Raw genomic sequence first — 25404 nt, forward strand, 5'->3', positions numbered from 1 at the left:
CTGAATCTCAGTTTTTGTGATTTTTCTTCTTAATTCCTGCAGAAATCGGTGAGTTAATCACGTAAAACATTCGTTTAATAAATCAGCGTCGACTTTCGATTTCGAATTCGCTGGTTGGATTTTTGCTTTCGCCCGTAAAAATAGGTTAGATAAGGTTTAAAATTGTGCGCGAGCTTTCCCGGGTCTGCGGATATTTGACGATTTGACGTATCCCCACTCCTAGTGCTCAATAACCCATTGCCCTTGCGCTTAAAGACGCAAGACGCGCCATTTGCTAAACACTAGCTCGTTATGGCATTGGTAAGTTTTTAAAGTAAATTCGGTTGATTTTGCGTCGTTTTGTGTGTTTGTTGGATCCGGACAAATTCCGCAATGGTTGTAGTGTTGGGGGTTTTACTCCCGCCGCCATGTTTGTTTGCGACAGCCCCCTTAACATTCGTTTGTTTTCAGTCACACTACCTACGAGATTAAGTTTTCGTTAATAAAAGGCCTACAAAGGAACGAAGATCATGATGTGTACAAACGCGCCTGAAGACTTCCCCGAATCAAAGGAGATAACTAAAGAGTCGGATGACTTTGGGGACATTGCGATTTTTGAAGGAAGTGTCAAAATGTGTTCGACGGATGCTTTAGAGGACGGCTTATTGGCCGATCCTGATACGTGCGGCATGTGTGGGTATGTTATTGCATTTTTATTACAACCAGATATTGATTGATGGACTTGCAGAGGACCTTTGTTGGTGTCTCGAATGTTGCACTGTTTGCATTCCTTTTGTGAAGAGTGTTTGGATAAGAAGTTGGTTGGAGAAGGCGGGGATGCTGGGACTGCTGATGCTACCATCATGTGCCCCACTTGTGGGCATGAAACCAAGGTAAAATCACCTCAATCATTCATGCTCCATGTTGATAAGAAAGTTTATAAATACGGTCCGATAACCGCCGGTCTTACTTCATTCTTATGAAACGATTTGCGGACTCTGCCGGTTTTTATCGCCCAGTCTAGACCAGCTTGTTTTATAATTCATTGATAAATTGGGATTTAATTATGTTGCATCATTTTATGTTGTTTAGAAGACTAAAAACGCAAGGGCCGATTTCACCAGTCACCTAAACTAAGACTTTATTACTAATCTACGTTTAGCAAGTAACTGGCCAATTTCAACCAGTTAACGATCTAAAACTGAGATTAATGAATTGTCAATTTTTGACATTTGTATTTTTATCAAAATTGAGAAGTGAATGAGAGTGGATTTGTGGTTCTAGGAGGCCTAACAGACTACATGCATAGTCTAGATGCTAAATACTGTTCTAGGAATGTATCTAAGATTTCACCTCGTAAAGCCAAGGAGCGCTCTTCGTTTTGAAGCCGATTGCAGAGTTACTCGCATTTTCAACACAGATTTATACAGCTTTTTAATTTATCATTGTTCTTGCAACAGCTGATTTTCTGCACATAATTCGTAGAGCAGATGAAGACGTTCTTCTAGATGATTCCGAAAGTTTAGGTGTCTTAAAATTATCTCATAGCTCAAAAAACATTGTTAAGATCCTATTAGACCATGCCGAAGAGATAATCTAAATCATCGAGAACATCGAACGCCAGTAACTGGTAGACAAATACATTGAGATATATTAGACATTTTAGAACTACAAAACTGCAATGAATTGGGAGAAATCACGGGGAGTTTTCAATTTAATTGAAGATTGATTTAGTGTTTCAAGCAATCAGTATTTAATGCCAATTGTTTCTAGTGAGTGTTTCACTATTTTTTCAGTTTTTTTTTAAGGCATTAATTAAGTTTAAAATCACCAGTTCGTATTAAAACTACAGTTAAACGCTAGTTGTTGAAATCGGCCCTAAGTCAGTGCGACTTTGATTTGCAATGCCGCAAGTCAACATGAAATCGGCCCTTAGAAAAGCAGCTTTTGGGCAATGTGTTGTATCTTAAACTTACCATTTGTAGCCTTATCATTGCCCCAATTGGGCTACTAATCCACATTGGGATTCTTATAGGACTGCTCGAGTTTTTGGCCTCTTTTTGGGTCCTAGCACTTACGTGGTCGTTGAAACCGCCCCAGTTTCTACCATGATAAGCATTATTTGATTACCTTAATTGAGAACTATTATTTTATTATTTACGAAGCGATCGACGCAATGGCGAGTTCACCTTTAAATAATAAACATTGATCTACCGCATTCAGTATTTCTCGAGCATCCCGTTGGCTTTCTTGAAATTCCCAACAATTTGCAACTCAATAATTTAATGAGTCATCAAACAATGCAGTGGTAATGACCCAAAAGTGAACTTCGACTCTTATTTGTTATTATAGATAAAATTCGCCTCTTTCGTCGAGTGTGCTTGTATTTATATCGTTGGCACCTTTGGTGGTTTTAGTCCCACGTCTTCTATTTTAATATCCGGTGTGGGAAATATACAAGAAGTGCATAATTGTTTTTTTTTTATTTAGGTCGGCACAAAAAAGTTGGCTGCTCTTCCTCTAGACGTAACCAAAACGAATATCGCTGACGTTTCGAACTCGTCCAACTTGCATTGCACTTCGTGCACAGCCAAAGAAGTGGCCAAGTCGCGTTGCAATACTTGTCACAATTTATTGTGCAACCATTGCGACTCTGCTCATCATTATATGCGTTGTTTCGAATCGCATCAAGTTGTAGCTTTGGAAGATATGCGCAAAGACGGTGTTAAAATAACTATTCATAAGCCGTTGGAGTGTGATAATCACAAAGGCGAGAATTTGATTTATTACTGCAATACCTGTAATATTACTGCTTGCAACGAGTGTATAAAGAATGAGCATAAAGGTCCTGAGCATCACGCTGAAGGTATTGCAGATTCGGAGATGCGAGTTCGACAAGAAATGAAAGCTTTATTGGCCGAGAGTAAGACTAAAGTGGAGGAGTTGTTGAAGTTGTCAACAGGATTGAATAACAGTTTGGAGGAATTGGCGCATCAACGTTCGACGGCGCGGGATTTGATCAACGAGTCGTATCAGAGCTACAAAGCGGTTTTGGAAAAATGCAGAGACGAAGCTTTATCTAAACTAAACGAGCTTTACCACGAAAGAGAGTTGATAATAATGAAAGAAAACGACGAAGTCGGTAAAACAATCGGTAATTTCGAAGACGCGAGATCTTACACAACGCGTCTTTTGGAAATTTCTACCGTTCCTGAAATTATGTACCTGAAGAAAACAGTCGCTGATCGCCTGCTGGAACTCAACAATAACACGCCGAAATTCGACGAAACGTTCCAGATCGAATTTCGCACGGATTTCGCCTCGTTCGAGAGCATCGTCAAGGAGCAATTCGGAAGTTTTCGCACGGAAAAATCGCGAGAGTCAAGTCCTACTGCACCTCCGTTGGCGGCGAGCCAACCGTTGACCAACGGTTGCAATGCCTCGATCACCAATAGCAGCCCTATTTCGCTTCCGACTTCGATGCAGTCGTCGTTCGACGGCGACATGAGCGGTAATATGCAGAACTTCGCGTTGGCACAGAGTCCGCCGTTGCCTCAGGTGAATACGGCCGCTGCCGCCGCCGCCATGCCGGGTTTTTCTAGCATTGCTGAATATAATCTTGCCCAGTTGGCGACTCTTGCTGAGAGCACGAACAGTGCGGCCACATCACCCACGCCGCCCTTCAATCTGGCCGACTTTCTCACCAACGACACTGCCTACAAGAATCTCGCTTCGCTCGCCAAGCTGGGGCTCAACACCGGTAAGTCCCAACAAACAAACGGAGCAACACTAATTGCATTCGTTCCCTAGGCGCCGCTATATTTTGTTTTTCTCTTTACGAACTTGTACAAGGTGTTTATAAATGTTTCTAGCATCAAGGGTAGCTATGAAATCTCAAAGAAATTTGCCGCTCATTACAAATGTGGGTTTAGATTTTTCAACTGACATTTGTCTCATTAATCTCAATCATGGAGCAAATTGAGTTTTGGACGTTTTCCAGTATCCAAAATGGGCGACAGATTTACATACGTCAAAAAATAAGCCAGTTGAAAGCGTTTAAAGTTGGTCATACTGGATTCCGGATGCCGCTAGATATAAAGGTCGCTATCTCGCTTATTTATGAAGCAATTTTAAAAAATTTGGACTGTTCTAGTCATGATTTGATAAGTGAAAATCATAAATTTGGACACAAAAACGTAACTGAAACGTTCACGTAAGTGATTTCAAAATAGTTATAATCACTTTGAAAACAAAGCGGCCAAATAGTGCATGACTGAAATCCCAGAGCCAGCCTTGATGCTAGAAACATTTATAAACCCCTTGTATAACGGAATTTAAACTTCAATAATGCATTAACTTCGTCCCCTCTAAATGGTAAAGTTCTGAAGCTTTATTTTCAATGTAGATAATCCGATTAGCAACGGGACGATGATTGTCAGATCGACATCTCCCGCCTCCCTCAACTTGACCAACAGCTTAATCAACGGTTTCGGTGGCGTCTCCTCATCTACATCTCCTTTACTTTCCACACCTGACGACATAATGTCTGATCCCATGTCAAATATTCTTCCAGCTCCCACCACAAATCCCAACGGCACCCACACCCGTTCCAACAAGTTTAGTCCAATGCAAATTCGCCAAAAATTCGGTCAGCTCGGACCCAGCAAAGGACAATTTAATTCGCCTCATGGGTTCTGTCTGGGGTTAGAAGAGGACATCATTGTCGCCGACACCAACAACCACCGCATTCAAGTAAAACGTCGTTTGTCAACGAACGAAACGTTACTAAAGTGATGTTTTCAGGTCTTTGATAAGTCTGGGGTGTTCAAGTTTCAATTTGGTACCTCTGGCAAGGACGAGGGACAACTCTGGTACCCCCGAAAGGTCGCCGTGATGCGCACCACTGGAAAATATGTAGTGTGTGACCGCGGCAACGAGCGCTCACGAATGCAGATCTTCACCAAGAACGGTCACTTCCTCAAGAAGATTGCCATAAGATACATCGACATAGTGGCGGGACTTGCGGTGACGGGCCATGGCGAGATCGTCGCCGTTGACAGTGTCAGCCCCACGGTATTTATCATCAGCGAGAGCGGAGAGTTGATTCGTTGGTTCGACTGCAGCGACTTCATGAGAGAGCCTTCCGACATCGCCATCCACGGTAAACCAACCACTCTTAATCCCCGTTTCTTATCACTTAACACCTTCCAGGGAAAGAGTTCTACGTCTGCGACTTCAAAGGCCACAACGTGGTGGTGTTCAGCGACGAAGGCCACTTTCTGCGCCGCATCGGCTGCGAAAACATAACGAACTTCCCCAACGGGATCGATATTTCCGATGCTGGGGACATTCTCATCGGGGATTCGCACGGCAATCGCTTTCATGTTGCCGTTTTTTCGCGGGATGGCTGTCTTATTTCAGAGTTTGAATGTCCGTATGTGAAGGTGAGTGGGTGGTTTGGTCGGGGGTGAGTTTCAACGGGTTGAATTGCAGGTTTCGCGCTGCTGCGGGTTGAAAATTACCTCCGAGGGGTACGTCGTGACGTTGGCGAAGAACAACCATCATGTCCTCGTGTTGAACACGTTGTACATCCTCTAGAGCCCCAAAGCAAGTAGTTTTGATCTCGCACTGTACACAGTACTGAACTGATTTTTAATTTAGTCTTATATTTTTTTCTTTTTTTTTTAATGATGATTTTAGAGAGTGGAAAAAAGAAATAATTTGAAATAGTTAATTACAAAAGCATTTGTTAGATTTTAATGATTTATCCAAAGCATTATTTAATACGTATATTTATGTATACTTAGAAAAAGTCGTTAATTATTTTTTAATATTATTAATTTTATTTTTATCGTTTTTCGAAATTTTTAGCAGCAGGCATAATATGGTTCCTACTATTTAAAAACAAAACGTTTATTTTACGGTGTCAATTAGTGTAAATTGCTTGAAACTCGGTTAATTTTGAATGTTTGGAAGCTGAACGTGCCAACTTTTAATCGTCTTTTCTTTAATCGTAGCACAATTTTCAAGAAAAATTGCTTCGTTGTTTCGTTATTTTATTAATGTTATTATTTTGATTCTGTTTTATTTGTCGTATGAATGAAAATTTGGTGAGTGCGTCGTCTTTTTTCTCTATGTCTCTCAATACTTACATACTCAGGTTGGTTAGCGTTTTCAGTGCCATGTAGGTTATAAGTCCTAATTTAACAAAAAAAAAAAAATAAGAGAAAAGCCTAACAGCAATGAGCTTCGTGATTTTATTTGTAGTAGCTTCGCGACCTCTACGGACGCTATACATATACTTGCCGATTCCATTTTGAGAGAACGCGAGCGTGCGTGAGTTTCTAATCATCGTTAGTTTATTTAAGTACTATTTTTTATTTTTTCCTGAAACTCCGTCGTCTTTTAACCGGCGGTTAAACCATGCCTGTGATAATAGTATCTTCAGGATAAGTTGTGACCTTAGTCTCTCGTTGTTATTTTGTGTGCTACGCTGCCGCTCGCTTGTTTTTCAGCGCGCGGTCTCGCGTCTGCCCACAAGTCGTTTTTAAAATTATATGTATACATAATAAATAATAATAAAAAAACAAACAAAAAAAATAAAAAAAATTACAAAAAGTTTACGAAAACAATAAAACAACTCGAATTTTAAGGCAGATTGTTTATGTATTAAAATTGTATCTTATATACACTGTTTAACGTCCATCTTGGAGAAACTGTCCGGTCATGGGTGGCGTTGCGTCACGTTTAGTCTTGTTGACACTTGTTTTATTTATTGAAACACTTTTTGTTGCTTATTTTAAGTTGTATATAAATTTGTTTTGTTTCTGGAGAGGAACGTTTTATTTATTTATTCGCTTTGTGATGATCTTGGCGGACAGTTTCTTCGCGAGGGTTTTGTTCTTCAAAATTCAATGTGATGTCAATAATCTCACACAAAAAAAAAATATAATAATAATAATAATGACGGTTATTATTGAATGCGTTTTTCGTTTACCGTGTATTGAAGTAGTTTGTGTTTTATTTATTTTTTACCAAATATTTACACTGTCATATGCAAGTAATCACGTGTTGTTTTATTTTACATTTGACTAGTATGGCTGTAGTGATACTTTGTATGGCATTTGCTCACGTCATCGGATCGGTCCGTTTCTCTTTCGACGTAAACCCACAAAACAAAGATTCGAGGGGGAGACGGATGTAGGATTAACTATATATCAAAAAGTATGAAAATTTCGGTTTTTAAATTGAACATTTAATATATTATCAATGTGATAGATTTTTTGATGATTTTACAATCACAGTCTTAGTGTATGTACCAAGTGTTTTTTAGATACTCGTATACCAGTAATTTTGCCATATAATATATTATACATGACTTAAGAAAGGAAAGAAACAAGCTGATTGTATTTTGTTTCTCGGTTGAGTATCGTATACATATATTATATATTTACATGAGAAATATGAATATTTATATTATGGAACATATGTACGAGGGTGCGTGCGTTGCGTCACGTTTCCAGTAATATTATCTCAAACAATATTCACTAGCAATAAGTATTTTCAGTCAGTATTGGAGTGAGGAATTCAATCATTCCATCTGCAGACATGAATTAGGTGCTGCGAAACAGTGTTTTGTTTTATGTATTATTTTCAGTTTTTTTTTGTAGTCATAGGTTTAGATTAAGTTTGGAAAATATAACGAAAATGAAGGAAACGGAAACACATTTTACCGCGTTAGTCGCTTGTCCGTTATATTATGCCGATCGTTACTTAACAATATATCGATGTAGACGTTTAGATCCTGTCAGCTCTTGAACAATCACACTTTTTCAGACCATAATTACATGTAACGTGGTTGTGAGCTTTTTCTATTCTACTTTATCAATGTTTTTTCGAATATACAATATTTTTTAGCAGTGTGGGAGATTTTTTCCATTTTGCCGCCCTTAGTGCTATGAAACTGACACTTGGTTTCGACACATTTTTATATTAATAGTCATTTTAAAGTACAAATGTTTAGTATGGATGGATGACATATCACGTTTTTAATGATCACACACACATCTCTAGTTGTTGCCGCCGATTTGCGTATCTGTATGTGGCACAGGGACGCGATATAGTTGTTGACACCAATTCTTGTATTGGCCGGTAAAACGGAGGTCAGGTTATCTGCGACGACGGAACTTGAAAAATGGGGGCCCGAAAACGAGTTTGCTTTTCAATTCGAAATTCGGACCCACCAGAGCAAGATCAGTCGTCGCGTCTTTGTTTAATAATTGAACGAATAAATTCACTGTGTCTTAGTCCTGTCATATTAAACGAATTAAGATTGAAAAAGAAAATGTATACATTTTTGAAAGTAATATTAATTGTTATCTCTTTCCAAAGATTTTTTTTAGTCATGTAAGGTAATAACAATGAATTTAATCGCTAAGCTCTGCATTCTGCTAGACTATAATAGAGATAATATCAGATGTTTACAGTGTTTGTTCCCTACTATAGGTGAAAGGTGGTCGTTTATTTAGATATTTGGCGTCGTTTTAAACTTTTAAAGACAGGAGGGAGAGCCTATGCTTGATAATTACTCTAAATAATAATAATAATTCGATTTTCATTGTAGATGTCGACAAGATCTTCGTACTGTTTGGTTTGATAAAAATTCAACTAAATTTCTAAAGCAGCAGTTCTCTGTTACCTGCCTCTTTTTAATATTTAAACAAATCAGTTGAGCTGTGGCATTTAAGAAGTTTTTGATAGAACTATTTTTGATGTGAGCGAATCGCAGAACGTGGTTGAATTATGCACAAATATTTGCAATCGCCATGTTGTTGCGACTCGTATATTCTGTAACAATCAACTGTCAAAAAAAAAAAATACAAAAAAATGACCGCTTTCAAAAACGGTCTATGTGTACCTATACTATAATTAATAGCACTCTTGTTTCTCTGCTTAACCTTCCACAGACTTTCAACAAATTCAGAGTAGCACTCGGGTTATAAAATGTTGCTTTGTCTAGTTTACAATCGATACTTATACTGCGTATACATTTTTATCTTATTATTCTTACGTTATATGATGTGTATTATTTTCCAATTGATGAAGAATATTTTCCATTCTAAAATTCATGCCTCTGAACAGTATGAAATTTATATTATATCTATTTGTTGCACTCTATGGTTATTCAGGGTTACAAGAGCTATGTGAGCTCGTATTTTTGGAACTGTTTTTTATTTAAATTGTACTGAGGTTGTTTTTAATTTGTAAGTTATATTATTGGTTTTTGAATAAATATAATCCAAAATATTGCCTTTTAATCCACACCTCCATCTGTCAAATTTCAAATTTGCCGCCACTAATCCCACAGTGCATCCACCATTTTAAACTCACACTTTTCAAATTCGTGTTTTTCTAAGTTTTCCAAGCAGTTTTTGTGCCTTAATTGTGCCCCACACTTAATTTAGACTCGTTTTCCTTAAAATCCGTTCAAAACAAAGGTAAACTCGCGTTGTGGCCCGAAAAACCGCAACTTTTTTTTTTGAGGTTAGATTTTTATTTACGTTTTAATTTCAGCCAAAAATGGATTTTTTGAGTTATATGCGCGACCAAATGCACAAACTGAATTCCCGTGACTACGTCCAACATCTCTGGGACGAACTAGAAGGGAGAAACACCGAAAATGAAGTCTCCTCGGTTGAATTCAACAATCACTTGCCAATTCTGTTGGACCAATTCTGGGAAATCGCCTGCGAAAAAGTCGGGGAAACCAACACACTCGAGGAAATGGACGACGATCTTCGAACCTACATTCTCGTTCTGATCTATCAATGCATAACTCAATCCCATGAACTCATTTCGTTCAAATGCGTTCTTCACGCCTTGGAAATCTACATTCATCTCTTGACACTGCCTCAAAGCGAGGAGTGTTTTAATAGCAAATTGTACTTAATAACGCTGTCGACTTTGCAGACGTCGCTCGAAGCGACAGTGTCTGAAGAGGCAATGAAAACCATCATTTTCAAGCTAAAGAAGTTCCTAAAGATATCCAAGATGAGTGTCGCTGACTTGGAAGTTACTCTAGCGACGTTAATTCACGTGATTTTCGTGAAAACGAGGGTTGTTGTTCAGAGTTTTGAGCCCACTGAGAGCCCCCTTTCTGTTGTCCACGAAGCCTTATTATGTCTCAAAGTTCTAGTCGAACAGGAAAGCGCCCCTTCGAGAAAATTCGTTATTACCACATATCTGTTCAACGGTCTGCGCAAACAAAGCATGCATGTCGCCCCCCGACAATTCAACGCAATCCAAACCACTTTCCGACATTTAATTAAAAGTCTCCACCTGAAATTCAAAGAGGATAATTATAAGTCGTTCATGAACGCGTTTATCCACGTTTGGCGGCACTCGGACTTTACGTTTTTTGGGGTACGAATCAACTAATTTTTTTTAGTCGCTCTCATGGTTATAATTTCAGGAAGCTGTGCTTATAATGAACGGGTTGAAGGAGAAACATTACCGAACTTTACTGGATATTCTGAGGAAGATAATGATGACGGAGAGCCCCCATAGGAACTGTTTTAAGCTCACTTTAGCCATCATTTGTACACCCCCACGATACGTCCCCATTGAGAAAGTTAAAGTGACGAATCAGATTCTGCTCAAGCAGATTTTACTCAACTGTGTTTCCGATGAAACTCAAGTTTCTAACAGCGCTGTGGAGTCTTTGGCCGAGATTTTAAAGTCGCCGGATCTGGAGAAGGAGTGCATAAAAGAGTCGATGAAAGTAAACACGTCGTTTCTTATTTTTTCTGATTTTTTCCTTTTAGATCATCATTAATGGTGATGAGAATTTAAACGCCCCGACTATAATCAGAGGACTCCAGAGCTTGTTAAGCAAAAAGTGGGGCACACGGTCCAAAAACAAACACTTGTTTGTTATTATAGTTTCTGTGATCCTAATGAGCGAGGACGACCATCCAGGAGTGTATCGAGAGAGCTTGGAGTGTCTAACTGAGCAGTGCTCGCCTTTTGATCTAAAACCGTTTCTGCCTCTTCTCTCGGAAACGTACGTGAAGAAATCGAACCGAAACCACAATTACAGTGCCTTACAGGTGCTCAAAATCATCTTCAGGATGGCAATCCACCCCATGGCGTCCTCCACGGAGTTCGTTAAAGTACCCCCGTGAATAACCCCCACGTTCATTTCACTAATTTTAAGTTTTAGTACTTGTACACTGCGATGATCTACCCGAGTGTTTGCAAAGGAGTCCAGATAAACAGCGAACTTTTCATCAACCCCTTGATTTCCGACGATTTCAAGTTCTCTGAGTTCTTCGAAAAGTGCCAAACTCTTGGACTTATTAGGTACCACTCAAACTACAATTATCGAAATTTGACGATTTTTTTAAGAAATGAGCACGTGGGGAAGATGATGGGCAACATCGCCAATTCCAAAGAGTCAAACCTGAAGTTATTGTGCGCAATCATACACTTGACAACGTACAAAGAATTGTCGATAATCGCCGATCATATCAACGATAATTTCATGACGATTTGCAACCACCCCAATTTGAACTACTTGTTTTATATCTACAACAAAATCTGCAAGAACGGGGGGCGGTCAAACCAGTCCTTGCGGTGCAACGAAATTATGGTCACTTTCATCAAGCACCATCTTCTTCGGCAGAGTTTGAGGTGGAACTCCGTCGCGAATGCTTTTGCCTTGTTAAAAACCCTCGAGGAGTTCACGAATCTTCCTGAAGACTTCAACAGGTTTAAAGAGGTGAGTTCCATCGAAGTTGCGACTCTGATTAACCGTCTTATTTTTAGCAATATGAAGGAGCTCTGGCAACGAGTCTAGAAACCCGCGGTAACTTCCTCCCCATGCTCTATTACTCCCAGTTGGTAATATTCGGAAAAGTTACTCCAAGCGAGGCGAATTTGAAAGCGGTCACCGATTTCTTGACCTTGTGTTCCGACGAGTCTCGCACCAGTGAGTAATGTGGTAGATAACACACCCCCTATTGAATCTTTTCCAGGATCTCCGGACTTTAATCCGAAACTCTGGATCGGCTGCCTCCTCCTCTACACCAACATTTGCGTAATCAAACCAAACTTGGTGGAAACCTGTCTGGATTATCTCCAAAGCGCTCTAAACTGCTCCGTTACTGTCGTTAACTTAGCAGCGATTAACATGACTTTTGATCTGTGTAACATGTAAGTTGCCAATACCTCATTAATTGATAATCATTGATTTTTATATACAGGGTGACCCACAACTTTGAGGATTTGATTAGATACATGTTCAAGCAGTTGGTGTATGGCGACCACATCTTCAGAAAGACGTGCTTGTTGAAAATCGATCGCTTAATGAGAGACGACTACTTAAAGTTAGATCTAGAGCAATTGTTTATAATTGTAGCGACTCTGGCAGACCGCAATGTCAGTTTAAGTGACTATGCTCAGCAACTTCTGTCGGAACACTTCTTGATGGCGAATTCCACAATCATCACGCGACATTTCGTGGCAATTATTGTCCATCTCAGTGGATATAAGAAGCACTCGAATTACCAATTGAGCAAGAATGGTCAGGAGTTGGTTCAACAGTTGTCCAGGAATGTTTTGGATCGACGGAAAATGTACAATTTGTTGTTTAACAATTTGCCGGTGAAAAATCGGTTTACTGTGCTGTTCCTCCTGAGCACGCAGATCTTAGGTGAGGAACAACAGAGTTAATTGATTGCTTATTCAAATTTTACAGAAAATATGATAAAAGGGACTGTTAAAATCGACCACGGGTTCTGGAAGATGATCAAAGATTCCATTTATGTTTTTAAGTTGGTAACTTCAAGCTCCAACGAAGACGAGCCGGGGGAGAATTTCTACAAGAAAGTTACAGATCAAATCTCCAAGCACCTGTTAAAACACTCTGAATATCCGGACAAGAGTTTGTACTCGGTAAAAAAGAGAGTTTGTATTTGATAAACACTCAATTTGGGGTTCTAGGAATACCACAAGGAGATAATTAAAGGCACTGAGACCTTGTTAAAGTTGTTGTTCTTCAACGACAATGAAAACATTCAGAAACACATCTCGATTTCTCTGTTTGACACCATCGCTCATTGGACTCACTTTTTGATGCCTGACGTAATTTTCACTTTTGATTGTTTTTGTGTGCTTAACTTAAGTTCATTGCAGTTGGTGCACATTGTGCACGTGGAGCGGACCAAAGACATCGCAAATTACTACTCAAAATTCGAGAAGTACTACAAAAACAACTCGGCAAACTTGCGGTACTCTGAAGAGTCGTTTGAAAGTGACGCTAGTTCTTTTACGAGCAGTGGTAAGTCCTCGAATTGAAGAGATTCGTACTAAAATTTTATTACCAGGAACTCTGTTCAGCACAACGGACGACTACATTCCAAATTTTGATACGTGACGAACAATTTGATTACATTGACTTTACTTCGTAACTTTCTTCCACTTCGTACCCACTGATTTCCAAGTTCCGCTTCTTCATTTCTTCATCTATCCACGTCCTGAACTTGGCCACATTTGCGTAAACTCCCGGAACGTTGGCCTCTCCACATCCAATTCCCCAGGCGACAATACCAACGTGGTAGTAGCGCTCGTCCTGACCTGCAACTGGACAAACCAAAGGACTGCCGCCATCCCCCGTACAGGTATCTTTCCCTTCTTCGCCCCCAGCGCAAACAAAACTCTCGTGAAGCTTAAAAAATCTCCCTAATCTCGTTTTGCGCAAGTTTGCTTGGCAGACATCTCGCGGAACCACCGGAAGGTCGATTTTCTTGAGAATAACTTGGTAACGGTCTTCTTTGGCGAAATTGTTTTTCCCCCACCCACTAGAGAAGCATCTTCCGGTGTTAAAAACGGCCTCAGGAGGAGGTAAACACACCACGTTAATATGTGGGGCGAAATCCACCGCGCGCTCCAGAAACAGAAGAGCTACATCGTTGAATAACACCTCGGAGTTGAATTCCGGGTGTGTTACCACGGAGGAAACGTCGCGGTCTTGGAACGGAAACTGTTCTTTCTTAGTCTGGGTGTCCCACTCTCCGGCGCGGATCTTCACGTTGTTTTTATCATAGACGCAATGAGCGGCGGTGATGACGACCGAAAAATGGATTAACGCGCCTCCGCATTGGTAGATTGGTAAGCCCTTGGACTCGGTTCTTGTGAAAACTGCGATCATCCAAGGGAACTCGCCGTATTCGGCCTCTCGGTCCATGGGGTCTTTGATTTTGAACCCAATGCCGTTGGAATTGCGGTAACCACAACCTAGACGAAGAGGTGGTAATGGTGGAGGCGTCGGTAGGATGTTATCGGGGTCGCAACAAACTTCCAAGTACGAAGAACAGTCGCGGATTCTAACAACTGATGTTAGAGGAATCAAAAGAGTTGAGATTTTACCTAATGTCGATTAGTCCCGCGCCGTCGACTTTAGCGTTGTCGCAGAGGTGCTGCTCCACGCAAACACAAGAACTTGAGGGGGTGGAGTCTGGTATACCTAATGGTGCGGAGGTTTCTTCGTCGCAGCATTTTTTGTAAGAGCGACAGTCGTCTATTCTTATAATCTGACTGTTATGAGAGAGTTAAAAGGGTGGATTTTACCTGATGTTGATTATTCCTGCTCCGTCTTTGTTCATGCAGGACTTGTAATCTTCGCAGGTACAAGAACCAACAGTGGTGGTTTCCGCGTCCGAACCCCAAATATCTTGGATTTTGTCGTCCACTGACGATGCTAGAAGTTGGTTCAAAACCAAAAAGAAGGTGAATGTTGGCAAAAACATTCTAAGAGTGTTGGAAGTTTAACACTGATTGTCTGAAGACTGGTCTAATGTTGGGTCATTTATATGTCGTTAGTGGGCATGGGAAGTTTTCAACCATCAAAATACCATCAAAATATCTTTATTTCATTTTTATCAAGCGTGATACACCGAAATATCCAACTTCTTCCTTCTTAGCTTCTCATCGATCCACTCCCTGAAGGACGCGATGTTGACGTAAACCCCCGGGACTCGATGCCCCCCACATCCAATCCCCCAAGAAACAATTCCTGCTTGAAAATATCTATCCACTTCTTTGAAAGGACAAACAAGCGGACTCCCCCCATCTCCTTCGCACGTGTCTTTCCCTGCTTCGCCCCCTGCGCAGATAAAACTAGGATGTAACATGAAATCACGTGGTAACTTCTTCGTTCTTCTCAAGTCCTGTTCGCACTGTTTCTTCGGCACCACCGGCAACTCAACTTTCTTCAAAACGCGATCTTTCGTCCAACCGTTGGATATGCACCTCTTATTATCCACGACTGTATTCGGGGGTGGTAAACACACCACGTTGATGTGCACCCCCAATTCCACGGGGGTTTTTAAGAATAAAAGAGCGATGTCGTTTTGGAGAGACATTGGGGTGAATTTCGCGTGGATCGTCACTCCGCTGACTTCACGGTCTTGATGGGGGTACTTTTGGTTGTAGGGGCCCCACTCACCGGCGCGGACTCTTGGTGGTTTCTTCAGCTGTCTGAGACAGTGGGCGGCGGTTACCACAACTTCGGGGTGAATGAGGGTGCCAGTACACACATAGTTGATTGCATTGGTAGCGTTGTGGAAGTAGATGGCCACCACCCAAGGAAATTCGCCGAATTCGGCTACGCCATCGTGGGGGTTGTTGGACGAGGAGCGAAAACCACACGCTTTAGGGGTAGGAGGCGGAGGCGGCGTGGTGGTAGTGGTACTTGTAGTCGACATTGTTTCTTCGGCGGCGATGTCTTCCTCCAGTTCTTTGGTGTCTTCTTCGTCGCAACACTTGAGAATGTAATGCGGACATTCCTTTTTACTAGCAACTCTGGAAGGAAAACAGTCAAACAAAGAAGAGTGGATGGGGTTTATACCTAATGTTGATGATGTCCTCTCCGTAGTTTTCTTTTTTGGGTCTTTTACTGATGGTGTAGCGACTATCGCAGAGGTAGTAAGGGATGCATTCGCATTCTTCCTTGGGCACCTTCTCTGGAAGTCGCGTGTTTGTGGCTTCGTTTGACCCATTACCCGGAGTTGATGGGTCAACAGGCCAGAGGTAATCAGAGGGGTCCTGTGAAGTTGTCACTCCGCCATAGTCCCAAATACCGGAGTTGTCTTGCGAAAAAACGCAATGGATCAAGAAAATTAAAACGGCGATTTTTAGCATATTTCACCTACTTAAAGTGTTCTAAACTACTGATGGCTCATTATGGTCTTCAAGCCGAGTAATGAAAGGACCGTTAAGAGCTCATTAGGTGGAGATAATGGTTTAAAAAGTGAAAAAAAGTAATGACGGAGCCTTGGGGGCCGAATTTTCCATAAAAAAAACGAAGAGATAAAAGTAAAAAACCTGAAGATGTAAAGAAAAGAGTCGAAACGGATCGCCGTTGTTGCTTACTGGAAATAAAAATAAGAACTGTGAATGCAGGGATGAAAAAAGGATTAAAAACGAGTGTTTTAATTTCCCACGTACTTTTTAAAATGACTTGTCAAGCTTAAAATGTGACTACAGGTTTCTGTAATACCGACCCCTCTTCAAATGAGCTTTTTTCGGCCCAAAACACAAAAATAACAAATGAAACTTCGGAATTACAAATCAATTTCGCTCCTCTTTGTCTCAGTAGTCTCACAGAACAAGCAAAGCCGGTTTTCTTCAGTAATAAAACGCGAATCTTCGTCGCCGCGTTACAGGAATCTGCACTCGCCTTTCGTTTCCCCAAACTGCGATCAGAGGTCGCACTGGCCGCAATGGCCGGCAACCGTCAATCAGAAAATTGTTAGCGAACTCTCAATTGTTGATAACTTGGTGACATGGACTAGAAATACCCCGAAAAATCCACGTAAGTCCCGCTCTTGTCCCCTTTTCCATCGTCTAATAGTGCAACGTGACAATTTCTCTCTGGAGTCTCAGAAAATCGCCGGCATCCCCAAAACCATGCTGCTTTTGCACCATGTGACGATGTATTTTTCCACTTTTCAGTAACCCCCATTGAAACCATGGCCGGACCAGACGTAGCAGCCCTCGCTGCAGATTTAGCGCGAGCTGTTGAACTAACAATGAGCACTGGGGCTTCGCAGACTGACCGTCTCAAAGCTTACAATGCCTGCGAGAGCTTTAAAGAAACGTCACCGTTGTGTGCTGAAGCGGGGCTGTATTTAGCTGCGGGGACGCAACATTCCCTTATTTCGAGGCATTTCGGTCTGCAGTTGATGGAGCACACTGTCAAGTACCGGTGGACACAAATTTCACAACAGGAAAAAATTTTCATCAAGGTAAACTCTTGCGACATATTTCATCAGATTCTGTGATGCAGTTTTTCAGGAAAACGCGATGAAATTATTAGCTGCTGGCGGCATAAGCGATGAGCCCCACATGAAGGACGCTCTCAGTAGAGTCATAGTGGAAATGGTGAAGCGCGAGTGGCCCCAACAGTGGCCGGGGCTCCTTTCCGAACTTTCAGAAGCCTGTTCTTGTGGGGAGATCCAAACAGAGCTAGTTCTACTAGTTTTCTTGCGACTAGTCGAAGACGTTGCTCTTCTACAAGTAAACTAGTTCTTTACTTTGATTTCTTGTTTAAACCGGAAGTTTTAGACCCTCGAGTCCAATCAGCGACGAAAAGACATTTACCACGCTCTCACCGCCAACATGGCTGTAATCTTCGACTTCTTTCTTCGCCTAATTGAACTGCACGTTAATCAATTCAGAACTTGTGGAGAAACTAATAATACAGTCAAAGCAAGCGCCCATGGGAGAGTCGTGCAAGTTGTTCTTTTGACTTTGACGGGGTTTGTTGAGTGGGTGTCTATGGCCCACATCATGGCACAGAATGGGAGGCTGCTTCACATTTTGTGCCTTCTATTGAATGACTTGTCGTTTCAATACCCCGCAGCTGAGTGCTTATCACAGGTAGAAATCCAAAAATTGGCAGATAACATGACAACACTTTGATTGCAGATTGTTAATAGGAAAGGGAAAATTGATGAGAGGCGCCCGTTATTGCTTCTGTTCAACGACGAACCCATCCAGTGTTTGGTAGCTGCAGCCAAGAATCCCGGTGCTATCCTAGACGAGCAACACTACCTATTTAAGAAGAAACTAATTCAGGTCTGACCCTTAATAAAATCCCAATGATTCCAACATTATTTTGCAGGTTTTAGGCGGATTGACCACCCAGATCTGCGTCCTCTGGGGCAAAGACACCCTGTCTCGCCCCACAAACTTCTCGGTTTTCCTAGAAGCGATCCTCGCATTTAGCAGCCATCAAAGTCTGACTTTGGCGCACATGGCCAACCCGTTGTGGAATAGCATGCTCAAACACGAACACATTTCTCGCGATCCGGTCTTTCTCTCTTATATTCCTCAGTGGGTGCAATGCACTGCCCCTAAAATAGTTAAATTTAACTACCCTTCATCGAAGACGAGCACGGATGCTGGAGGCGCCGCCGCTTACGCTAAAGTCGATTTTGACAGCGAAGAAGAGTTCTCGACGTATTTCTATAGGTGTCGCAGCGACTTCTTGGATTCTTTCAGACAAGCCACTGTGGTGGCGCCTCTGGTGACGTTCAACTACGTCGAGCAGTGGTTGATGAAGTGTCTGCAAGTTCCTAACATGACTTCTGGGTTGGTGATGTCGGATCCGTTGTTCCAAGAATGGGAGGCTCTGTCCACTTTTCTGGAGAGCATCTTGAGCAGAGTGTTACAGGCGCAAGAACGACCCTCTATAGCTTCCGGTTTGAGATTATTGCAGTTGTGTTTGGCGTATCAACCGGTGGATCCGTTGATCTTATCCACTCTCCTCACGTGCATTTCTGCCTTGTTTGTCTTTCTGAGCATGTCGACGGGGCAAATGGCGCCCACTGCCAACTCTGTGGCGGCGTCGGGCGCCGCGCTCTTGCCGCAAGTTTTAGACAAAATCTTCTCCACGCTCGTTTACGCTCCGGATGAACAAAACAAGCAACAACGCTCGCGAGCTGTTAAGAACGTGCGCCGCCACGCAGCGTCGCTGATGGTCAAAATAGGCAACAAATACCCTCTGTTGTTGCTTCCGGTGTTCGACCAGATTCGAGCCACCGTGGACAGTTTATCCAGATCCGGAAGTCCTGCAGGACTAAGCACTTTGGAGAAAGTCACCTTGCAGGAAGCTCTCTTGTTGATTTCCAATCATTTCTGCGACTACGACCGCCAGAGTAACTTTGTTCGGGAAGTCTTGGCCGAGGCCAACGCGCAGTGGCGCACCATCGTCGCTTCAGGGGCTCTGAAAAGCGCAGGTCAGTTCATCTCTTTCGTCGGGTTGGATAAACCACCAGTGGCGCCGCACGTCGACAACCCCCACGGCCATAACCGCAGCAGCATCGTCTTCTGCACCAACCTCCTCCTGGGTGCCATCAAACGTTGCTCTTGGCCGGAAGATCCGGAACGTGCCACTCGAGGGGGTTTTGTTGTCGCTCTCACCGAATCGGGGAATCCAGTGTGTCGGAATCCGGCAGCCCCCCATGTGGTGCCATTACTACCCGATTTATTATCTCTGATTCGAATTTTCAACGAATTGTTTACATGCGAGGCCCAGAATCTTATTCACGAGAGTTATAAGGGGTGTTTGGGGATGTTGGAGACGGAAAAATCGAATTTGTTGGGGTTGATTGGGCACTCTGTGGGGGAACTGGGGGAGATGCAGGTCGTCCAGAGTCCGTTGGAGAGGATGCAGAGGTTCCTGTTTGGATTGCATGAGAGTTGTTACCATATGATTGGGTCCATGGGGCCTTCGTTGGGTAGGGATTTGTACACTCTGCCGGATATCGGGCTCGCCATCATTAACAGCGTTCTGGCGTGTTTACAAGTAAGTCTTAATTCTGTTGGTACTTGACCACTAATCAACTTTTTAGTATATTCCCGACTACCGGATGCGCTCCATTATTCGCGTGTTCCTCAAACCCTTTATCTACTCGTGTCCGACACCATTCTATGAAGCCGTTCTTCTCCCCATTATAGCCCACATCTCGCCTCTCAGTAAGTACGAATATTTTCTCTTTGGCCCAATTTTTGATGTTTGTTCAGTGCTGTCGCGCCTGCACACGAAATGGCTGCAAGTCAACGAGTTCCGCAACCGCGAAGCCCAAGAAGACAACGCCGACACTCAAGAAGTCCTCGAAGACATCCTAACCCGCGCCTTAACCCGCGAGTACTTGGACGTCCTAAAAGTCGCTTTAGTCGGCGGAGGCCTAACCCCCGAAACCAGCTCAGAGAACATGGAAACCGAAGATCTGAGTATGGACTCTCCCACTCCGCCGCCCCCAACTCGTTCCAATATGACAACCGAAGTTATTTCAGATTTAGGTTTGGTGTTGCTCCGCAGCGAAAAGACCTGCCAGTCGATAGTCCTGGCGGTGTTGGGGGCGCTCTCCTGGATCGACAGCAACGCCTCGTTGAAAGCGACGTTTCTAACAGGACCTATAGTGCGACAGTTGGTTTCGCACAACTCGTTGAATGGAGAAATGGCAGCGCATATAATGGCGTCGGTTTTAAACGCTTTAACTCTGCATGGTCAGCACGAGGCGAATCAAGGATCGCTGTTGACTTTGGGGGCGCAAATGTACGAAATGTTGAGGCCTACCTTCTTGGAGGTGTTGGGAGTCATGCAGCAAATTCCCGGAGTGAATCCCGTTGACTTGCAGAAGCTGGATGAGAGGATCTCGGGCAGCACCAGTAGAGGAAACAAGGTGGAGAAGGTCAAGAAGGACTTGTTCAAGAAGATTACTGGAAACGTGAGTAGTTCTGGGGGGAAAACGTGAGGTTTTATTGGTGTTTGTTGCAGTTAATTGGGAGGAGCATGGGTCAGTTGTTTAAGAAGGAAGTCAAAATTCATGATTTACCCAGTTTGGCATTTTCAAAAAAGCCTGAACCTAAAGATGTTATACCAGATTTACAAAACGTCTTTAGTTAATATTGTCTGTAATATTATCCAATTCTTGTTATTTATTTAATTTATTGTACAACATTCCTTGTTGTTCAATTTCTAAAACTGACTGCATCTAATGATGATTTTTTTTGTACATATTGTTGTGATTTAATTTTATTTACGATATTATTTGGTCTTTAATAAATAGTAATTTTTCATGATCTCTCAGTTTTTGTAATTAAAAAGCAACGATTTAAAATTACATACAATAAGCCTTGATGATGGTGCATCCCAAATCAAACAACTGAATGTACTCGGAGCCCCCATCTTGAAGTTTATAACTCACGTCCTGCAAAATATGGTAAGAAACTGTAGGTGTTAACTTGGTGGTGTTACCCCAATTTTTATCCCAATTTCAGACTTCTGTTGGTCACTGAACCCATCGAAAGTAACAATAAATTCGTTCAGCTGGTCTACAATCTGCAAATTCATTAATTAACAATCAAAACGTTTGAAATCGAACCTGTGACGCCGCGTAAGCTTCAGCCATCAATTCCTCCAAGAACTCATCCAGCTGATCGAGATCGTTTAGTTTACAAACTTCCACAAACACCTGCAGCCAATGATCTGGAACAATCTAACAGACATTTTAGTGATTTTAGACTAGCGGGAGTTTTACCCCGGTGACTTCCAAAACATCTTTTACGGTAATCGGAGCAGAGGCCCCTTTCAGTCTCGCGCAGCACTGCAAACTAGTAATGGCTCGTCTCATGTCTCCCCCGCTTGTCTCGACTAGTTTGGACAGAACCGCCTCATCACATTCAGTTTTCTCCTCTTTACTTATAAAACTGAGCCTCTCAAGTATATTCTCTTCCTTCAAAGGCTTGAAACGAAACTTCGTACAACGTGAAGTTAGCGGCTCTATAATTCTCGACACGTAATTACAAATCAAACAGAATCTTGTGGACTTTGTCTCTTTTTCCATGGTGCGCCGCAATGCCGCCTGAGCCGCGTGTGTCATCGCGTCGGCTTCATCCAGAATGACGATTTTGAACGGGGGGCACGGTTTTCCACTACAAATCAAAAATAATATGAAAAATAATGAAATTCTGGACTTACTCAGGCCGCGTGCCGCTCGCAGACAACTGCGCGAACGTCTTCACCTTATCCCGAATGAGCTGAATTCCGCGTTCATCCGAAGCGTTGAGTTCCAGAATCCTGTCTTTATAATAATCCCCGAATAACTGGTGAGCCGCCGCTAAGATAGTACTGGTTTTCCCCGTCCCTGGGGGCCCGTAAAACAAGAGATTGGGCAAATCAGCACCGGAAATGCACTGCTGGAGCACTGCGACAACTTCGTTTTGTTCGGCGACATCGGAGACAGTTTTGGGGCGGCTAAAAAAAAATTCAGTGGGGGCTAAATTTGAGGTTAGTCTTACTATTTCTCTACCCATGGTACAGGTTTGGACCTTCTCGAGGACTTGGAGGAGGACGGACCGGCGGGTTTTTCACTGTTGTTCAACTTTCCGGATTTCAAAAAAGCGTGCATTTTGTAAAAGATCGCACTCTAGTTTTACCGCGTTTTTATTAGAAATAACAAATGATTGACAAGTGACAGGTGACAAGTGACATCCAAATTCCCTAGTTGAACCGACAAAAAAACATTTCGAGTTTTGCTGTAAATATAGTAAATAAAACGCGACGATGGCATCAGCGATGGACGTGGACGTGGACGAAGTCGAGGTTCCCACTTCCAGCAGCTCAAAAGGCGAGAAGAAGCGCTTTGAAGTGAAAAAGGTAAATTTGGACATAACCTCACTTTCTGTACGATGATTTTTCGTTTTTTTAGTGGAACGCTGTTGCTCTCTGGGCTTGGGGTAAGAGCCCCCTTAGTGTCTCGAACGCGTCTCATTAGTTTCTTTTAGATATTGTCGTGGATAACTGTGCTATTTGTCGGAATCATATTATGGATCTGTGTATTGAATGTCAGGCGAATCAGGCCTCTGCTACTAGCGAAGAGTGCACAGTTGCGTGGGGGGTCTGTAATGTAAGTTGGGGGCTAAAAAAGGGGGCATTTTTGATGCGGTTTTTTCCAGCACGCTTTTCATTTCCACTGTATTTCACGGTGGTTAAAAACTAGGCAAGTTTGTCCATTAGACAACAGAGAATGGGAGTTCCAAAAGTCTGTAAAAGTGGTTTTTATTACAAGGATTTAATGTTGGGTTTTTTAGGTACGGCCATTGATTGTTTCGCTGGTTAAAGACAATTCCTTTATTTAATTTTCTCATTTTTCTCACTGAAAACAACAGATTATTGCACAATGGGGTCATCAGTTTGGAAGTTGAAAAAAGTTCTGTTTATTGCGCAATGGTTTCGGTTTTTATTGTTTCTCAAATTAACTAAATTAACTGGTTTTTTTTCTCAATAAAACTGATATTTATAAGCATATTGTTTTAGTATAGAAACAGCGATTTTGGTGGCTGTAACGGTGCCCCACTTTTCCCTTCGCATAGCTCGTTACTTCCACTTTCCGTAACGATCTGAGCTTCTTTTAAGTGGCGTATCAACCAAGTACACGAAACCCTGAATAATTTAACACTTCCAATCAATAACTTCTATTATTACTTTAGCATTGATACCAGTGAAAATAGATCGTCTTTTATAGACCATTTAAACTGTGTCAGTGGTGAGTGTCCCCCAGTGTCCATCGCCCCAAAGTCAATACAATGCCCGCCTCCGAAATCTGCGAATTCTACTCATCCCAACACGTCTTCATAACCGGCGGCAACGGCTTCATCGGGAAAATCCTCGTGGAGAAGCTCCTCCGAAGCACCGACGTCGCCGTCGTGTACCTCCTCATCCGAAGAAAAAAAGGGAAAGATGTCTCAGTGCGCCTCCAGGAGATGTTAGAAAACGAGCCGTTTTTGAAACTCAAGGAGGAGCGGCCGGATTTCAAAAACCGCGTGAGAGTGGTGGTTGGAGATAACACCCTTCCTGACCTGGGGCTCTCTGAAGACGATCTCCACACTTTGGTTGCGAGAGTCAATGTTGTTTTCCACGTCGCAGCAACGATACGGTTTCATGAAGACATTAAAGTTGCGTACGAGACGAATGTGGGGATGACGGGGAAGATAATGGGGCTGTGCAAGCAGATGGAGAATTTAAAGGTAAAGAAGAGAGAACTTGGGTTTATTCCGTAGGCTTTTATTTATGTATCGACAGCTTATGCCAACTGCTACCTTAGAACCATCGAGGAAGTCTTTTACGACGGCTTGGATTTCGATGTTAATGAAACGACGCTGGAGGACCCAATGGAGGCGGAGAAACTCACTCAGAAGTATGAAATTTCGCGTAAATTCTCACTCTAGTATCGCCATTGCAGAGTTTTACTAAAGTGGCCCAACACGTACAGCTTCACCAAAGCCGTGGCGGAGTTGCTAATCAAAGAGCACGCGAAGAATCTACCTGTTGGTATTTTCCGACCGTCTATAGGTAGTGTTATAAGGGTCCAATCAACGTTTTATGAGGGAGATTTTGTAGTAATTTCAACCTACCAAGAGCCTCTGGAAGGTTGGACCGACAGCCTCGGAGGACCCAACATTCTTGTCCTAACAGTGGCGTCGGGTTTCACGCGGTTCTTCTGCTGCGACATTCGCAACGTGGTGGATTTGGTCCCCGTGGATATGGCGGTGGCTGCACTGATCACCAGCGCCTGGGATGTCCATAAAAAGAGCCTCAAAGGGTAATTCTTCGTTGTACCAACAGAAGCTTCCTAACACTGTTTTAGACGCGACATCCCCATTTACAACTTTGTGTCTTCGGTTGATAACCCCATAACGTACGACGAGTTCATCAAATTGAACATAATGGTGCACTCCGAAAGATATCCTTTCAACAGGTGTCTTTGGGCGCCCAGAATGACCATCACCAAACAATCGCGACTGTTAAATTTCTTATTGAACATCACTTACCACTACCTTCCGGCCCTCATCATCGACGCCCTTTCACTCCTTCGTTTGAAACCACCAACAATGGTGTCAAAGTACCGGAAATTTAACACCTCCCGGTACCACATGGAGTACTTCATGGCCCACGAGTGGACCTTCAGCAACACCAACGTGAAAAAAATGTGGAGGAAGATGAACGAAGCGGACAGGAAGATTTTCCCGTTTGATTTGGCCGCAATGAACTGGATCTCTTACTTGAGGAGCTACTTCAAAGGAATCCGAGCGTTCTTAGTCAAAGAGCCGTGGAGTAACTTGGAGGAGGCGCGCATCAAAGCAAAGAGGTTGAGACTAGCGCATCAAGTTCTTTTATTTGTGTCTTACTTAGTCGGATTTGCGACGGTTTGGGGGCTGTTGGTGAAAATCCCAGTTAAACGATTGAAAGGGTTGCTGAAGAAGTAAGACTCGGAGCAGCGGTACCAGAAGTGTTCAAAACAACAATACGCTTCTTTGCGGCCAATTCAATATCATATTTTTACACTAGTAGAAACA

General features: G+C 42.5%; 7 protein-coding genes and 1 pseudogene across 9 annotated transcripts; 5 read left to right on the top strand and 3 right to left on the bottom strand.

Annotated features, from left to right (window-relative positions):
- The first annotated feature begins 198 nt into the window (after positions 1 to 198).
- Positions 199 to 5590, top strand: LOC148166186 (protein meiotic P26-like). 2 transcript variants are annotated; one of them, XM_088049255.1, is made up of 9 exons: positions 199 to 300; positions 451 to 676; positions 728 to 872; positions 2470 to 3537; positions 3607 to 3739; positions 4385 to 4731; positions 4783 to 5140; positions 5191 to 5423; positions 5473 to 5590. In XM_088049255.1, the coding sequence occupies exons 2-9, from the start codon at positions 510 to 512 to the stop codon at positions 5575 to 5577; spliced, it is 2556 nt and encodes an 851-aa protein (XP_087905381.1). In that variant the 5' UTR covers positions 199 to 300; positions 451 to 509; the 3' UTR covers positions 5578 to 5590. The 2 variants fall into 2 exon arrangements, with proteins under 2 accessions (XP_087905381.1, XP_087905380.1); XM_088049254.1 differs by having other exon boundaries at positions 2470 to 3739.
- A 3743-nt stretch (positions 5591 to 9333) lies between these two features.
- Positions 9334 to 13448, top strand: LOC148166187 (uncharacterized). The gene is made up of 13 exons (XM_088049072.1): positions 9334 to 9476; positions 9553 to 10401; positions 10451 to 10759; positions 10803 to 11150; positions 11201 to 11340; positions 11386 to 11758; positions 11806 to 11968; positions 12015 to 12192; positions 12243 to 12691; positions 12737 to 12933; positions 12982 to 13122; positions 13174 to 13318; positions 13365 to 13448. The coding sequence occupies exons 2-13, from the start codon at positions 9559 to 9561 to the stop codon at positions 13412 to 13414; spliced, it is 3336 nt and encodes a 1111-aa protein (XP_087905198.1). The 5' UTR covers positions 9334 to 9476; positions 9553 to 9558; the 3' UTR covers positions 13415 to 13448.
- LOC148166188 (phenoloxidase-activating factor 2 pseudogene) lies at positions 13393 to 14786 on the bottom strand (annotated as a pseudogene).
- On the top strand, positions 13572 to 21129 carry LOC148166189 (exportin-5-like). 2 transcript variants are annotated; one of them, XM_088049071.1, is made up of 9 exons: positions 13572 to 13658; positions 16993 to 17285; positions 17335 to 17556; positions 17605 to 17919; positions 17968 to 18117; positions 18164 to 19849; positions 19896 to 20019; positions 20068 to 20774; positions 20825 to 21129. In XM_088049071.1, exons 2-9 carry the CDS (start codon positions 17010 to 17012, stop codon positions 20951 to 20953), a joined length of 3609 nt encoding a protein of 1202 aa, XP_087905197.1. In that variant the 5' UTR covers positions 13572 to 13658; positions 16993 to 17009; the 3' UTR covers positions 20954 to 21129. The 2 variants fall into 2 exon arrangements, with proteins under 2 accessions (XP_087905197.1, XP_087905196.1); XM_088049070.1 differs by lacking the exon at positions 13572 to 13658 and adding an exon at positions 16726 to 16852.
- LOC148166190 (phenoloxidase-activating factor 2-like) lies at positions 14851 to 16216 on the bottom strand. Its single transcript, XM_088049074.1, has 2 exons — positions 15887 to 16216; positions 14851 to 15840 (listed from the first exon to the last, which is right to left on the bottom strand). Exons 1-2 carry the CDS (start codon positions 16177 to 16179, stop codon positions 14919 to 14921), a joined length of 1215 nt encoding a protein of 404 aa, XP_087905200.1. The 5' UTR covers positions 16180 to 16216; the 3' UTR covers positions 14851 to 14918.
- LOC148166191 (replication factor C subunit 4-like) lies at positions 20979 to 22521 on the bottom strand. Its single transcript, XM_088049075.1, has 6 exons — positions 22348 to 22521; positions 22028 to 22303; positions 21588 to 21981; positions 21432 to 21545; positions 21305 to 21388; positions 20979 to 21257 (listed from the first exon to the last, which is right to left on the bottom strand). The coding sequence occupies exons 1-6, from the start codon at positions 22455 to 22457 to the stop codon at positions 21168 to 21170; spliced, it is 1068 nt and encodes a 355-aa protein (XP_087905201.1). The 5' UTR covers positions 22458 to 22521; the 3' UTR covers positions 20979 to 21167.
- A 57-nt stretch (positions 22522 to 22578) lies between these two features.
- On the top strand, positions 22579 to 23351 carry LOC148166192 (RING-box protein 1A). Its single transcript, XM_088049076.1, has 5 exons — positions 22579 to 22705; positions 22758 to 22785; positions 22834 to 22955; positions 23005 to 23090; positions 23140 to 23351. Exons 1-5 carry the CDS (start codon positions 22613 to 22615, stop codon positions 23150 to 23152), a joined length of 342 nt encoding a protein of 113 aa, XP_087905202.1. The 5' UTR covers positions 22579 to 22612; the 3' UTR covers positions 23153 to 23351.
- An 89-nt stretch (positions 23352 to 23440) lies between these two features.
- Positions 23441 to 25387, top strand: LOC148166193 (fatty acyl-CoA reductase wat-like). The gene is made up of 5 exons (XM_088049073.1): positions 23441 to 24075; positions 24109 to 24245; positions 24291 to 24400; positions 24449 to 24650; positions 24696 to 25387. The coding sequence occupies exons 1-5, from the start codon at positions 23635 to 23637 to the stop codon at positions 25312 to 25314; spliced, it is 1509 nt and encodes a 502-aa protein (XP_087905199.1). The 5' UTR covers positions 23441 to 23634; the 3' UTR covers positions 25315 to 25387.
- The last annotated feature ends 17 nt before the right edge of the window (positions 25388 to 25404 follow it).

This window comes from Gnatocerus cornutus, unplaced genomic scaffold, assembly GCF_029298725.1.
Source record: "Gnatocerus cornutus isolate USDA-ARS CGAHR unplaced genomic scaffold, icGnaCorn1.1 ctg00000023.1, whole genome shotgun sequence".
NCBI lineage: Eukaryota > Metazoa > Arthropoda > Insecta > Coleoptera > Tenebrionidae > Gnatocerus > Gnatocerus cornutus.

Excerpts from the sequence above, each read along its gene's own strand:
- LOC148166186 (XM_088049254.1), top strand. The coding sequence starts at position 510 with ATGATGTGTACAAACGCGCCTGAAGACTTCCCCGAATCAAAGGAGATA. Across the intron at positions 3,740-4,384 it reads CAAGCTGGGGCTCAACACCG|ATAATCCGATTAGCAACGGG; the intron begins GTAAGTCCCAAC and ends TTTTCAATGTAG. Across the intron at positions 5,141-5,190 it reads TTCCGACATCGCCATCCACG|GGAAAGAGTTCTACGTCTGC; the intron begins GTAAACCAACCA and ends AACACCTTCCAG.
- LOC148166187 (XM_088049072.1), top strand. The coding sequence starts at position 9,559 with ATGGATTTTTTGAGTTATATGCGCGACCAAATGCACAAACTGAATTCC. Across the intron at positions 11,759-11,805 it reads ACTTCAACAGGTTTAAAGAG|CAATATGAAGGAGCTCTGGC; the intron begins GTGAGTTCCATC and ends TCTTATTTTTAG. Across the intron at positions 13,123-13,173 it reads CTCACTTTTTGATGCCTGAC|TTGGTGCACATTGTGCACGT; the intron begins GTAATTTTCACT and ends AGTTCATTGCAG.
- LOC148166190 (XM_088049074.1), bottom strand. The coding sequence starts at position 16,179 with ATGCTAAAAATCGCCGTTTTAATTTTCTTGATCCATTGCGTTTTTTCG. Across the intron at positions 15,841-15,886 it reads GAGGACATCATCAACATTAG|AGTTGCTAGTAAAAAGGAAT; the intron begins GTATAAACCCCA and ends TTTTCCTTCCAG.
- LOC148166189 (XM_088049071.1), top strand. The coding sequence starts at position 17,010 with ATGGCCGGACCAGACGTAGCAGCCCTCGCTGCAGATTTAGCGCGAGCT. Across the intron at positions 17,920-17,967 it reads CAGCTGAGTGCTTATCACAG|ATTGTTAATAGGAAAGGGAA; the intron begins GTAGAAATCCAA and ends CTTTGATTGCAG. Across the intron at positions 18,118-18,163 it reads TTAAGAAGAAACTAATTCAG|GTTTTAGGCGGATTGACCAC; the intron begins GTCTGACCCTTA and ends ATTATTTTGCAG.
- LOC148166191 (XM_088049075.1), bottom strand. The coding sequence starts at position 22,457 with ATGCACGCTTTTTTGAAATCCGGAAAGTTGAACAACAGTGAAAAACCC. Across the intron at positions 21,982-22,027 it reads GCGAGCGGCACGCGGCCTGA|TGGAAAACCGTGCCCCCCGT; the intron begins GTAAGTCCAGAA and ends TTTGATTTGTAG. Across the intron at positions 21,389-21,431 it reads AAGCTTACGCGGCGTCACAG|ATTGTAGACCAGCTGAACGA; the intron begins GTTCGATTTCAA and ends ATGAATTTGCAG.
- LOC148166192 (XM_088049076.1), top strand. The coding sequence starts at position 22,613 with ATGGCATCAGCGATGGACGTGGACGTGGACGAAGTCGAGGTTCCCACT. Across the intron at positions 22,786-22,833 it reads TGTTGCTCTCTGGGCTTGGG|ATATTGTCGTGGATAACTGT; the intron begins GTAAGAGCCCCC and ends AGTTTCTTTTAG. Across the intron at positions 22,956-23,004 it reads TTGCGTGGGGGGTCTGTAAT|CACGCTTTTCATTTCCACTG; the intron begins GTAAGTTGGGGG and ends GGTTTTTTCCAG.
- LOC148166193 (XM_088049073.1), top strand. The coding sequence starts at position 23,635 with ATGCCCGCCTCCGAAATCTGCGAATTCTACTCATCCCAACACGTCTTC. Across the intron at positions 24,246-24,290 it reads GCGGAGAAACTCACTCAGAA|AGTTTTACTAAAGTGGCCCA; the intron begins GTATGAAATTTC and ends TCGCCATTGCAG. Across the intron at positions 24,651-24,695 it reads CATAAAAAGAGCCTCAAAGG|ACGCGACATCCCCATTTACA; the intron begins GTAATTCTTCGT and ends ACACTGTTTTAG.